At 38.4% G+C, this 15,374-nt stretch overlaps 1 protein-coding gene across 2 annotated transcripts in view; it reads left to right on the top strand.

The window, feature by feature from the left end:
- Positions 1 to 15,374, top strand: part of SRGAP1 (SLIT-ROBO Rho GTPase activating protein 1) — a 270,991-nt gene that overhangs the window by 237,667 nt on the left and 17,950 nt on the right. For both annotated transcript variants that reach the window (XM_065888084.1, XM_065888085.1), the window contains exons 16-17: positions 12,280 to 12,385; positions 15,132 to 15,356. In XM_065888084.1, coding sequence (XP_065744156.1) covers positions 12,280 to 12,385; positions 15,132 to 15,356 — 331 coding nt within the window. The remainder of the gene's footprint in view (positions 1 to 12,279; positions 12,386 to 15,131; positions 15,357 to 15,374) is intronic.

The raw sequence follows: 15,374 nt of genomic DNA, 5'->3' as shown, positions 1-15,374 counted from the left end.
TGCCTATTTTCTCTTCATTTGTTTGGTCCGGTGGGTTTTTACCTTGCTCCTTCATCTGCTGTGTGTTTCTCTGTCTTCTCATTTTGCTTATCTTACTGTGTTTGGGGTCTCCTTTCTGCAGACTGCAGGTTCATAGTTCCCATTGTTTTTGGTGTCTGCCCCCAGTGGGTAAGGTTGGTTCAGTGTGTTGTGTAGGCTTCCTGGTGGAGGGGACTAGTGCCTGTGTTCTGGTGGATGAGTGGGCAGAACCACGTCCGGTTGGTGTGTTTGTGGGTGTCTGTGAACTTAATATGATTTTAGGCAGCCTCTCTGCTAATGGATGAGGCTGTATTCCTGTCTTGCTAGTTGTTTGGTATAGGGTGTCCAGCACTGTAGCTTTCTGGTCGTTGAGTGGAGCTGGGTCTTAGCGTTGAGTTGGAGATCTCAGAGAGCTTTTGCCTTTGATATTACGTGGGGCCGGGAGGTCTCTGGTGGACCAATGTCGTGAACTTGGCTCTCCCACCTCAGAGGCTCAGGCCTGACACCCGGCTGGAGCACCAAGACTCTGTCAGCCACCTAGCCATTGAAGAGGTAAGTCCAGGTCCAGGAAGAAGCCCAGCTCTACAGTTCCTCCTCCAACACTCTTGATTTAGCCCTCTAAGCATCTAATGTCGAACAGTGAACAGGGTGTTCTGGCAGTCTGAGCAGTTGTCTTCCGACTCCAGTCCCATCCTTCTAAACTCTCGAAATATCTTTCTTTTATGCGAGGAGTGCCTTATATGAAATGCTGCAGGTGCAAATAAAGAAGCTGCAGAGACATTTCCCCCTGTATTTAAACAATGGATTAATGGGAAAAAATGGGTTAATATCCTTGGGCTAATTTTTATGAAAATAGTCTCTAGTGGAAATGAATACCCTCCAGGACCGACATCTCATAGAAGCAGGAGTCCCCCGGGGATTAAGGCCACTAAGGATGCTAGGTGCACACACCAGTAGAGATTTAACTTGCTAGTAATTTAAGTAGTTTTTTTTGTTTTTGTTTTTGTTTTTGTGGTACACAGGCCTCTCACTGTTGTGGCCTCTCCCGTTGCGGAGCGCAGGCTCCAGACGCGCAGGCTCAGCGGCCATGGCTCACGGGCCTAGCCGCTCCGTGACATGTGGGATCTTCCCGGACCGGGGCACGAACCCGTGTCCCCTGCATCAGCAGGCGGACTCTCAACCACTGCGCCACCAGGGAAGCCCTTTAAGTAGTATTTTTAATGTTTTTGTTAGTGCTCTAATTACAGAGTTTAGTAGATGTTGAATAGTCTGTCCCAACCCTACATTATTATAAGTCCTATTATTTTTAGTGCGTAATTTTGCAGAATGGGATGTTTTTCAAGAACACTTACTGGCACTATATATAACAACCCCCTTTCTTCCAACATCTAATCTATTTAAAAGGGGGTTCCTGGCTATTATTGATTTGTCTTTAGGCGTGCATTTTCTCTTACCATGTGACCATGATATATCTTTTTTCTTGGATTGTCTGTGAATTATTTGAAAATGGTATATGTCGTTCGTGATTATATCCTTTCATTGATATTACAGACTTCTAATGATTTGGACCGTTGATTAATCGCCTGCAATGTTGCAAAACTTTCTCAGGATTCAAAGACTTGATTTTTGCATTCAGGAGGTTTAAAATCTACTAGAGGAGATAAGACATTTACAAATAAATGCAATCTAAGTATGTGATAGAAGCAAAAGATTTAGAAATGTTAGCAGAGAGAGAGAGAGGTTTCATGGAGATTGATTGCTTTGTCCATGTCATCTTCTAGCATCACCATAATTGGATTTGATTTTCCCTATTAAGGTAATTTCATGTGATAGTTATATCGTATAGAAAAACTTTCCTTTTCATCTTTTCTAAGAGTTTACATAAGTCTCTGGAACGCCTACTACCTTTTGCTTACCTACTTTTGAATTGTTTGGGGAAAGATTTGTGTGTGTGTGTGGTGAGTTATTATTGTGCCATTTTTATGCCCCTAAATACCATGTTCTTTGGAAGCTTGCTTGCAAGTGTAGTAAAAGGGAATTTGTCTTAGCATTCTCTCTCTCTTTCTTTTTTTTCAGTGTGCACTATTCATCCCCAATTCACTATAAATTTCTTTTTAAAAATTACTTATCTGGATGAAGACATCAAAGGCAGTCTAAATTTGAAATAAGCTTGATAGTATCTCCATTTCTTACCCAAGGATTTTGTTTTTGTTTTTTTTGTAAACCATCCACTTTGTGAATGGTTTTGTGAATGCTCCAGATCATACCCACACAGTCTGGGCAGCTACTGAAATGTCCGTGTACTGTGGCTCTGAGGTTCCCTAGGGCATAGATCCAAGTGACTTGCTCTAGTAGACATGCTCAAGCAATTCATGGTTTTTCCTGACTGCCTTGGGGCTGTGAACCCAGAGGAAACATTTGCACTTCATTATGTGTTATCATTATGTGTTATTATTTAGGGGACTGTTTGGACACAAGCAAACTTTTTTTAGGAGGGTAGATTTTTTTTAACCTATCACCAAACCAACACGTAGTCATTGTAGAAAACTTGAAAAATATTTAAAGAGCACATAGAACAAAATACTGTCATACATAATGCCACTACCCAAAGAGAATCAATAGTGTGTACGCATTCTGATCGTTTATATTCATATACACACACAACTGTTATTTTAATTTATTTCTTTATTGAAGTATAGCTGATTTACACTGTTGTGTTAATTACTGCTGTACAGCAAAGTGACTCAGTTATACATATATATGCATTCTTTTTCATATTCTTTTCCCTTAGGGTTTATCACAGGATATTGAATATAGTTGCCTGTGCTATACAGTAGGACCTTGTTGTTTATCCATTCTGTATATAACAGTTTACATCTCCTAATCCCAGACTCCCACTCCTACCCTCTCCCACCTCCCTCCCCCTTGGCAATCACCAGTCTATCATCTATGTCCCTGATTTTGTTTCTGTTTCATAAATAGGTTCATTTGTGTCATATTTTAGATTCCACATATAAGTGATAAAATATGGTATTTGTCTTTCTCTTTCGGACTTACTTCACTTAGTATGATAATCTCTAGTTGCATCCATGTTGCTGTAAATGGCATTATTTCGTTCTTTTTTATGGTTGAGTAGTGTTCCATTGTGTATATGTACCACCTCTTCTTTATCCATTCATCTGTCCATGGACATTTAGGTCACAACTGTTTTTAAAAGCCAAAGTGGTATAAATCCCCACTTGCCCATGCTGTCTTTGGAATTGACCCCAGTTCTAGACTGAGGTCTCTTTTCCCATATTGCAATAGCTTCTAAATAAAATCTGTTTTTACCACTTTAAAAAAAAACAAAAAACAAAGTGGAACTGTGCTCTCCTATTTGTAACCTACCTTCTTTTTGACTTATTTATTGTAGAAAATTTCAAACATCTACAAAAGGATACAGAAAGATATATTTATGTATAAATAATATAATCACCCCGCTTTAACAATGTCCATTTCTTAGCCAGTCTTGTCCCACGTATACCCCTTATATCATCCCTCTGACATCGATCATTTCATCTGTGTGTGTGTCTCTGGGAAATGACAGTTCTTTTCTTTTTTTATACAACATAGCCACAATACTATTCTCATACCTTAAAAAAATAACAGTAATTCCTTAAAATCATCAAATAGCCAATCAGTGCTTTTTAAAAATAATTGTTTAATATGCAACTAATATGTGATTACTATAGAAAATTAGAAACTAAGTAAAACAAATCATCTATAATTCTTCTGCACAAAGATAATATTAACCTTTTTAATATCTCCCCAGATTTTTTTCTATATATATATATATATATATATATGTACTTTTTAAAGCAGCTTATTGAGACACAATTCTCATACCATACAATTTATCCATTAACGTTTGCAATTCAGTGGTTTTAGTATATTCACAGGATTATGAAAATCACCACAATCAATTTTAGAACACTTTCCTGACTCCAAAAAGGAATCCCAATTAGCAGACACTTCCCATTTACTCAAAACCACCACCAACCTCAGCCCTAGGCAACCACTAATCTACTTTCTCTATATTTACCTATTCTGGCCATTTCATATAAATGGAATTATACAATACGTGGTCTTTTGTGACTGGATTAATTCATTGAGCATGTTTTCAAGGTTCAGCCATGTTGTAGCATGTGTCAGCACTTTTTTAAATTGTCAGATAATATTCCATTATGTAGATATACCATAACTACATACTTTTGATAAAAACTGTATTATACCAAATGACTGCTAGTGAATGTAAGATTTCTTTTAGAGATGATGAAAGTGTTGACTGAAGTTATGGTTGCTCAATTCTGAGTGTACTAAAGACCATTGAATTATACACTTCAAATACGTGAATTGTATCTCAATAAATCTGTTATTAAAAATTATAACATATTTGCTTTTTTAAACTTTTTAAATTTAATGATGTTATTAACATTTTCCCACATCACTAAGTATTTTTTAAAACATAGTTTTTAGTGTCCATATAATGGTTTTTATTTAACAAATCCCCTAGTTTTAGAAATTTAGGTTGTTTCCAGTGATTTTGTAATTATACAAAAATACCATGATGAACCTCTTGGTACATAAATTTGTTTGCCCATATCTGATCGTTTTATGTAAAAATCTTTTGAACTCTTTTCCTGGCGCTCCAGTGTGTGTTTTTGTTGCTAAAATTTCTTTTGGCTTTACTGCCATACATGGTAGTTCTCTCTCTGAACTCTATAAATTTGTTTCATGCGTTATAATGATTTTCTCAAAGATTCCTTTTCTCCTTAAAAATGTTTAATAGGCTTAGTATTGGAACTGAACAGGTAAGGTTTCCTAGGCTAAGTCTCAGTTTCTTTACTAACTTCAATATGGTAATTCAGCAGAAGGAGAGACATTATATATTTATATCTACAGTGTTGCTAGTTAACTAGGAAAGAGCACAATGGCTTAATTCACAGAATCCAAATCTATTAATGGTTAATTAGAGAGATTTACAAGCAGTTCATTTCTTACCTAGAAGAACAGCTGGTAACTCATCTCAAGGCTAAGCTAAGATCCATCCAAATGTACGAGAACATCTGTTTTTCTTTTCCTTTCATTCGCACACATACACTATTACACACAACCGATTGATACCCTGACATTATTAGAATCTAACACTGAACCTAAAAATACCCTGGAACTGTTAAATTCCCCTTGATTACTGCTTGTTGGGCTATGGAGCTCAGAAATATTTGTGTACCTGCTCTTACATAAGCCATTTCTAAATATGGCCATCAAGGAATTTCCTTCCCTGTCTTTATACTTAAGGATAAATTTGCATCTTGTGTTATCTTACTTGTTTTTTGACAAACACTTTTACAGAGAGTGCCACAGAAGAACTGATATTTTCAGAGGAATGGCCATTTGAACTTTTTGTCGTTTTCTGAATCCACTTGTGTTTGGTGGTGAATTTTCCACACACGTTTACATAGACGTGTCAAACCCCCATGCTGTGAAGTTGGCATCCTGACATGGGAACCTTGCAATGCTAGGGAAAGAACATAAATTAGCCTAGGGAGCTTTGAGCATGTGACCGAAATTGGATGAATGCCACTTTTACCTAATTACATGAGATGCTGAAACGTGGAAACAAAGGCCATCATAAAAGAAATCCAGATGAAATACTGATTTTCCTCACTGATGACTTTTCTGAGGAGAAGAAAAGACCCATCTTTTCATGCAGCATAAAATTGTGAAAAACCATGTACTGCCACACTCAGAGCCAGGGGGGGAATGCACGTTAATCAGAGTATCTGTAGCAACCATAAATTTTGACCCGCTAACTGGACTCAGGAAAGTTAATGAGTCATTTACACAAGAGTGCGATTCCTGTAGGATGCATGCTGCAAGCCTGTTGAGCAGCCAGCCAGGTAACATCTGAGTCCTGCTCACAGCCGTCGTGGTCTGGCCTTTGGGAGACATTGATTCGCTCCTACTTCAGGAATGCCAGCAATTCTTTTTTTTTTTTTTTTGCAGTATGCGGGCCTCTCACTGTTGTGGCCTCTCCCGCTGCGGAGCACAGGCTCCGGACGCGCAGGCCCAGCGGCCATGGCCCACGGGCCCAGCCGCTCCACGGCATGTGGGATCTTCCCGGACCGGGGCACGAACCCGTGTCCCCTGCATCGGCAGGCAGACTCCCAACCACTGCGCCACCAGGGAAGCCCAATGCCAGCAATTCTGCTTTGCTTTCGTTTATGAATGCCTGCCTCACATGATTTTATTTCGTCTTCTTGGTGTCACTTTCTTATATTCCTATTGCTTTTCGCTCCTGAAATCTTCCTTTGCATCTCACAGAGCACCCCTCTGCCATTCTTTTTTTTATTGCAGTAAAAGAGACATAATGTAAAATTTACCATTTTAATCATTGTTAAATGTACAGTTCAGTGGCATTAAATACATTCACATTGTTTTGCAACTGTTACCACCATCCATCTCCAGAATTTTTCTTATCATGCTGTACTGAGACTCTACCCATTAAACTCCTCCCTCCCTCTAGCTTCTGACAACCACCATTCTACTTTCTGTCTCTAGGAATTTGACTACTCTAGGGACCTCATATAAGTGGAATTATACAGTATTTATGTACGGCTTTTTGTGTCTGACTTCACTTCACTTAGCATAGCATCTTCAAGGTTTATCCTTGTTGTAGCATATATTAGAATTTCCTTCCTTTATAAGGCTGAACAATATTTCATTGTGTGTACATACCACGTTTTGTTTATCCACTCATCCATCAGTGGACATTTGGGTTATTTCCACCTCTTGATTGTTATGAATAATGCTATACTATGAAATTGGTATGTAAATATCTGTTCCCCAATTCTTTTTAAGTAAAAAAAAAACAACAGGGACTTCCCTGGTGGCGCAGTGGTTGAGAGTCCGCCCGCCAATGCAGGGGGCATGGGTTCGAGCCCTGGTCAGGGAGGATCCCACATGCCGCGGAGTGGCTGAGCCCGTGCGCCACAACTGCTGAGCCTGCGCTCTAGAGCCCGCGAGCCACAAGTAGAGAAAGCCTGCACACAGCAACAAAGACCCAACACAGCCAAATATAAATAAAAATAAATAAATTTAAAAAAAAACAAAAAACTGCCTTTAAGGAGCAGGGGAACTGAGTTTAGAACTCAGAAATAGAAACAATAGGATCTTGAATTAAGATGAAGCCTCTTGGAAGTAATACCTGTATTCTCTTCTAGCCTAAAAAGGACAGGCCCCCTATGGAATTTGACACATATTAGAGATGAATACTACATTGAGTGGTTCCTTTTGCATTCTTTCCTTTCCTTTTGTGCTTTAACTCTAGGACCCCAAAACTAGCTTTAAGATGCTAAAACCCTCTCCCTGATAGTTGACCTTCACCTTAAACTGAGGGTTAGTTGGAGAATCAGTAGACTTAACTCTTGAAACACTCCAGATCTTCTGTAAACAATAGTAAAACTTTTTTGCTACTTTGTTCTTAATCATAACCCCTATATGACTTTATATGTGGTTGGAAGAGAGTAAAGGGTATTTGTCAATCAGGGGGCCCATTAATGGGACAGTTCCTTTTTACAAATTTAATATTTACAGATATATATTAAACATTGTAATTGTTTGGCTTGAAGTATGATATAAAATTATTCAAATTTTTTTTAATGACCAAAGGAATAGATGATAATCTCAATGTTTACTTTTAATAATGGGTCATAATCTGTATAATTTCACCTTTGAGAGTTTTCTTTTGTTTTTTGAGATAGTCTTTCTATATACAAGCATGCTAAATCATGCTTATTACAAGATATTGAATATAGTTCCCTATGCTCTACAGTAGGTCCTCTATATACAAGCATGCTAAATCATCTTTTTATCTTTAACTTAAAGCAGCAACAATAGTCATACTTTAAAAAGTCAGTTATCTTAGATAATAAACTTTTAACCAGTTAATTTCAGATATGAAACAATAATCCAATTATGCCTAAACCTGTATAGCATTTATAGATGCAAAATTCACTCCACCAAACTCTCAATGCCTTGCAAATCATCTGTGGGTATTTCATCTTCCCTCTCCGTACAATGTGGGTTCTTCAGGTGTCCCATGAAGTTGTCATGAAAGATAAACCAATTTCCCTGGGACATGTTTTGGTCCTACTGACACTCTTGAGACTGAATTAGGTGGAAATGTTGATAACTTTACTGAGTTTTTGTGACCTTAGTAAACTTATGCACCTGTTTAACAACTTCTTTTAAAGTCTCATTCCCCTTTTTCAGAAAAGAGTCAAGACCATTGTCTGGAAAGTATATTAAACACAGTGCTTATACTTGATAGATGTGACACTGGCCTTGTTCGTAGTATTGTAATTTTGTCCATTTTGAAATACTTTACAAATAAAACAGAATATGAATGTTTTACTTCAATATTACTGAAATTACACTATTATTAGTTATAGATTTATGTTGAAAACTTGTGTTACAAAAATGTTCATTGGATGATAATGTTTGACTTACATTCTTTTTTCTCTTTATTTTTTATTTTTTATCGAAGTATAGTTGATTTACAATATTGCATTAGTTTCAGGTGTACAGCAAAGTGATTCGGTTATTTCTTTTTCAGGTTCTTTTCCATTATGGTTTATTACAAGATATTGAATATAGTTCCCTATGCTCTACAGTAGGTCCTTGTGTTTGACTTACATTCTTTTTTTTTTATGCTTTTTTTTTTAACATCTTTATTGGAGTATAATATCTTTACAATGTTGCGTTAGTTTCTGCTGTATAACAAAGTGAATCAGCTATACATATACATATATCCCCATATCCCCTCCCTCTTTCATCTCTCTCCCACCCTCCCTATCCCACCCCTCTAAGTGGTCACAAAGCACCGAGCTGATCTCTCTGTGCTATGCGGCTGTTTCCCACTAGCTATCTGTTTTACATTTGGTAGTGTATATATGTCCATGCCACTCTCTCACTTCGTCCCAGCTTACCCTTCCCCAGCCCTGTGTCCTCAAGTCCATTCTCTATGTCTGCGTCTTTATTCCTGTTCTGCCCCTAAGTTCTTCAGAACCATTTTTTTTCTTTAGATTCCATATATATGTGTTAGCATACGGTATTTGCTTTCCTCTTTCTGACTTACTTCACTCTGTATGACAGACTCTATGTCCATCCACCTCACTACAAATAACTCAATTTCATTTCTTTTTATGGTTGAGTAATATTCCATTGTATATATGTGCCACATCTTCTTTATCCATTCATCTGTCGATGGACACTTAGGTTGCTTCCATGTCCTGGCTATTGCAAATAGAGCTGCAATGAACATTGTGGTACCTGACTCCTTTTGAATTATGGTTTTCTCAGGGTATATGCCCAGTAGTGGGATTGCTGGGTCATATGGTAGTTCTATTTTTAGTTTTTTAAGGAACCTCCATACTGTTCTCCATAGTGGCTGTATCAATTGACATTCCTACCAACAGTGCAAGAGTGTTCCCTTTTCTCCACACCCTCTGAGGCATTTATTGTTTGTAGATTTTTTGATGATGGCCATTCTGACTGTTGTGAGGTGATACCTCATTGTAGTTTTGATTTGCATTTCTCTAATGATTAGTGATGTTGAGCATACTCTGATGTGTTTGTTGGCAATCTGTATATCTTCTTTGGAGAAATGTCTGTTTAGGTCTTCTGCCCATTTTTGGATTGGGTTGTTTTTTTGATATTGAGCTGCATGAGCTGCTTGTATCTTTTGGAGATTAATTCTTTGTCAGTTGCTTCGTTTGCAAATATTTTCTCCCATTCTGAGGGTTGTCTTTTCATCTTGTTTATGGTTTCCTTTGCTGTGCAGAAGCTTTTTTAAGTTTCATTAGGTCCCATTTTTGTTTTTATTTCCATTCCTCTAGAAGGTGAGTCAGAAAGGATCTTACTGTGATTTATGTCATAGTGTGTTGACTTACATTCTTTTTGACAGTTTCTGAAATCCATTTTCTCAAAGGTGTTAGCTACAGTTCCAGCTACAGCATACTCAAAGTTGGGAATGAAAGTGATTTTTCCCAGGAATCCTGATAAACTATTTGTTGTTTTGCAAACTCCTCAGTGGTTAAGTGAGAATATTCCTAATATTTTTCCCCCATCTTTTTACCCGTGGAAAATAAATGAAAAAATAAAATACCTTATTAACGTGGTGGTTTGATAATAAGTGGAAGGCAGCTGGAGTCAGCACTCAAGATTCCAGGGAAATGAGGCTTGGCATGAGTAATTCAGGCAGTGGTTCTCAACCTTGGCCGCATAAAAGAATCTCAGGCATCAGCCTTTTAATAAAATCTTCCTAAGTGATTCCAAGTCAAGGTTAAGAACTTCTGGTTTAAGAGGAATTAGAAAGGGAAACTTGAGTCAGGAGAGTATTATGATGGTCCAAGTTAGAAATAATAAAGACTTCAGTTAGGAAGTTAGCAGTGAGATATTCGGTGGTAAAAACAACAGGACTTATGTCCCAGACAAGGGAGAAAAATGAAGCAAAGATACCATCTTCATAGACGTGATGGTCCTAACCTTGAGACTGGATGAGGTTGCCATGGAAGAGAACCAAGTAGAGATCCTTAAAGGATAACCACATTCATGGATGGGAGAGGGTCCAAAAACCTGAGAAGTGGGAGGAGAATCAATTGGCTGTAGTGGTAGAAGCTGAGGCCTGAGATTTTCAAGTAGGATATATGATTATCTCAAGAGCAATTAAGAACAGTGTAGTAACATTAAATCATAGTAAGCTTCAGAATGTTTTTGAAATAGTCTCTGAAATATTTTCCTCAAATGTATGTTTATTGGATATCTTCGAAGTTATACTTTATAGGGACTTCCCTGGTGGCACAGTGGTTGAGAATCCACCTGCCAGTGCAGGGGACACAGGTTCGATCCCTGGTCCAGGAAGATCCCACATGCCACGGAGCAACTAAGCCCGTGTGCCACAACTACCGAGGCTGTGCTCTAGACCCCGGGAGCCACAACTACTGAAGCCTGTGCACCTAGAGCCCGTGCTCCACAGCAAGAGGAGCCACTGCAATGAGAAGCCTGTGCACCGCAACGAAGAGTAGCCCCTGCTCGCTGCAACTAGAGAAAGCCCGCGCAGCAGCTAAGACACAACACAGCCAAAAATAAATAATTAATTTTTTTAAAAAGTTATACTTTATAAAGGTACTTTGAAATCCAAGAAAGATAGCCAGACTTATGAAATAGGAAACAGTTTCTAATTCTAGTTCCACCTTTCTAGCCAGCTGACCTTGGGTAAGCCACTTACCCAGTGCTCATTTTGCTAGCCCATTGAATGGCGATGCTAAGTGCTTGCCCTGCCTACTCCACTGTATTGTTTTTTGCATTAAATTAGATAACAAATGTGAAAATGCGTTGTAAAATGTAGACCAGTATACAGAAAATGGATTATTAGCACTAACCTTTTTGCTGTTATTCACAACACTTTAGTATTGAGAAGCTTTGGACAATTTATATTCCTAATAAAGAGGTAAAATAATACTAGGAAGTCCAAGGTCACCTTCTGTTCAGGGAACTCACCATCCCACAGGGAAAACAGGATAAGGAAATACATAACTATAAACACCAGGGCAAAAGTTCTGTGAGAGCAGGAATCATATCACTAAGGTATTTCCAATGCCTAACTTAGTGCTTGAAACCTAGTAGGCTCCCCTAAAATGTTTATTTTTAAAATGTGATGAAATAATACAAGGTAAAAGGTCATATAAATAAAATATTCAGATAGTTTTGAGGAAGAGGAGATTCAAAACCTGGCACATTGCGTGAATAATAGTAAAAGACAAATATATGATGAATTAATGAATCATGGAGAGGGAGAAGTGTCATGTCCCAAAAAAGTCACCTGAGTTAATATGCAGCAAAAAGGAGTTTAAACCATATCAGATGCAAAATGTAGAAATAGCAGCAGGCGAAAAATGATTTTTAAATTCAGAAGACTCTAAGTTGCTAAAGGCCAAGACCATGGAAATCAGAAAACAGTGATGGGTCAGAGGAGACACCCTCGGAAATGGTGGTACACCCAAGCTGATCACTTATTTGCTTTATCGGTTACGACTGCATCTCACCCAACGGCAAAGTATTGCTTATGTTCAGACATGTACCTGAAATTTGGGTGCTAGAGTGTTCTGCTTTACATGTGGCCAGCGAAAGCATCCTGATCGTGTGCTCTTCTGTCTATAGGAATAGATAATCTCTATGAGAGGGCGCTTCACATCCGCAAACTCCTCCTGACCTTGCCCAGGTCGGTCCTTATAGTGATGAGGTACCTCTTTGCCTTCCTCAATCAGTAAGTACCATAATTATCTGCCAAAATGCTCATCTTAATTCCGTTTGCACCCCTCTGAGTTCTTTGTTCTTGGATTCTGTAACATGTACGTTGGGTTCCATTTACCAGCAGAGTTGAAGAGGAAATGATCGAACAGAGACTGAAGGTGCATTTTTCCTCAGCAGATCAAAGTCATTGTGTGACCTCCCTTAAATAAGCCTTGTCGCCAGATGCAGAAACTGTGGCCATAATTGCAAAAATATACAAGTATTACTAAAAAGAGCACTTTTCAGTGCATTACGTGTTTTTCCAACTTCCAGCCAAAGCCAGTGTCATAAATGCTTCGTTAAAATGATGCAAACCACCTGCTCACTGCAGAGAATTTCTGTGATTTTTAAAGTTGTAGTCAGGGAAGGAGGGAAAGTGTAGGCGAGATTTATACACAAATCCAAAAAAGAATGTTCTGCAAATTCAGTATAATGAGACCTTGTCAAAAAGATGATATTCCTAAAACATTCTCTAAAACAATGTAACAGAAATCTTAAAAATCACTGCATTATTTTCAAGGAAACTTTACTCTTTTAATTTAGGCAACTTGATTTTCAGTTGTGCCTCTTGTAGATACATGGGCTCCGTTATAAGAACATCTTCCCCAGGTCCTATCTAAGAGCCCCCTTGCACTTCAGTGTTTCCGTTAAATAACTGGAAATTTAAAATCCAGGCAGAGTAAGCTTGGGGAAATGCTTTCTCACTCCAGCATGAATTCTCCCTTCTTAGGATATTTTCTCTTCTCTGTTTCACTGGAAGTTTTAAGTTCTTAAAAGCCATGGGGATTTATTACAACCCTGCTAACTCTTCCTGAAGTCATACGCATTCAGGCTGACCCCCTGCAAGCCAAGTATCCTAAAATAGGGAAATGCTGGCAAGGAACCATACAGAATGGAGCTAAAGCATTCACAAATGACATTTGTACAGAAGTCACCCCTGGAAATTAGCAGTATCTAGAGAGATGGGTATAATCTATTTTAGGTTAAATACATCCTGTAAATTTTTACCTTTAAATAAGCCAAGTCACCCAGGCGATTGTAAAAATCTGAAGATTGCATGTGCCTCTCCTTCCCCAACATGGAGCACCTTGCATCCCTGCTGGTCCTCTCCATGCTGTCCCTACCAAATTTTCCTGATACACCTGAGCGAAACCAACTGTGAACGAATAAACCACAATGGATTAGGAAAGCAGACTGACCATGAACGAGGAAAGTTCTCAAAACCTGAATTTAATTCACCGTGTATCTCAACAGAATGGCCACCGTGCCATTCGTCAGACGATTGGCATTGCTTCCAGCCTTTCTGCCCAAAGATGCCCCTTGGTCCCCTGCATCTGCCTTCATGCAGAGGCAAGGCCCAGCCTCTAGGATAGGATGCTTGGGACAGGAATTTTGGGAAAAGAAACTATTCTCTTTCAATTGTAAAATCAAAACATGTATGTAACATTTTTATGTCAAGTTTTTGCTCTTCAAGCCAGCACAAAATTAAAGACCCAGAAAGACTGTGACTCTCCCCATTGAGCTTAAGTGGATCTTTTGAAAATTAGACCATTCTTATTCTGAATCCCACTTTTCCTTCCTGCATTCATTTTCAAGATGATCTGTAACATGATCATTGGCTGTTATTTGTGACCTGTTTTTAAGATTTTATGTTTGAGAAATGGCAGAACAGAAAGACATATGTTACCTGTGGAAATCATGCTTTTGTATTTTCCACTTTCTAGGCTATCTTATTTCCAAAACAGGGTAAAGTATCATGTCACATGGTATCTCAGTTTCTTTGTGTCTGTCAACATCTCACAAATATAGAGTCTCTTTTTTTCTCCTTCCATTTGTCATCTGTTCACCTGGATCTTACATTTCCTTTCAATGTTGACATTCTATATACTGAAAGATAGATTCTCTGAATTCTCCCTGGAGCAGAATCTTGCCCATGTGTTACGAGGCATAGCAGTAAAGAGCTGGCTTATTTTCAGTCACCTGTGGAAAATATCTCACAAATAGCCATTGGATTGAATTTAGAAATTAGTACTAGGCAACTGGAAATCTCAGAGTTTGTAGTTTACCAGCTTTAAGTGGAATGCAAGAATTGAGGATTCTTTTCCCCTTCTCTTGCACTTGTGTGTTTTATGACACTGGTTGTCACCTTGTGTTGGTAGTCTTACCCAAAGGCAAATTACAAAGCCTGGAGTTGCTTGCTTTCTCTCAGCGGGTACAAAGAAAAGGTGATTTGTTTTCCTCCAGACTCTCCTCAAGATTTATGGGAAAAAACTGAAATCTGAGATGTTTTTGGTTCGTTGGAGAACAATTTTAAAGATCTCCATAAAGCTGTATAGAGATCACTGCTGCCCCTCCCAGATTTACTTGAGCAGCATTTCCAGCCTGACCATAATGTTTACAAATGAAACTCATTTACTTGATCCTTGTCTCCATTGTAGTAGAGATTATCTTAAACTCCCTTGTGGCTTTAAAAAATACCACTTAAGCAAACAGGATTTATGTTCCCCTTTCAGTTTCTACCAAGTTGAAAGGTTGTAAGTCGCTTTACTTTCTTTGGAGTTTGCGGAGCCACCTTAAAGCAGGATGGAATATCATTTTATTCTGATAATAAAAACCAAATAAAATCTTTTAGATCGGTATTTTTAGAATAGGAAGCATCTTAATTAAACATTGACTTTCTTTTTTTCTCATGTTGACTCCTTTCTTGCCTCTTTTCGTAGTCTTTCACAGTACAGTGATGAGAACATGATGGACCCTTATAACCTGGCCATTTGCTTTGGACCCACGTTGATGCCTGTCCCAGAAATACAGGATCAAGTGTCCTGCCAGGCTCATGTGAATGAGATTGTCAAAACCATCATCGTCCACCATGAGACTATTTTCCCAGATGCTAAAGAGCTGGATGGCCCTGTTTATGAGAAATGTATGGCTGGAGATGACTATTGGTAAGTCCAAGAATTTTA

The sequence above is a fragment of the Phocoena phocoena genome, chromosome 11 (genome assembly GCF_963924675.1).
Source record: "Phocoena phocoena chromosome 11, mPhoPho1.1, whole genome shotgun sequence".
Classification (NCBI taxonomy): Eukaryota; Metazoa; Chordata; class Mammalia; order Artiodactyla; family Phocoenidae; genus Phocoena; species Phocoena phocoena.
Note: the sequence above shows the minus strand (reverse complement) of the source record. Positions and strands in the feature narration are given on the sequence as shown.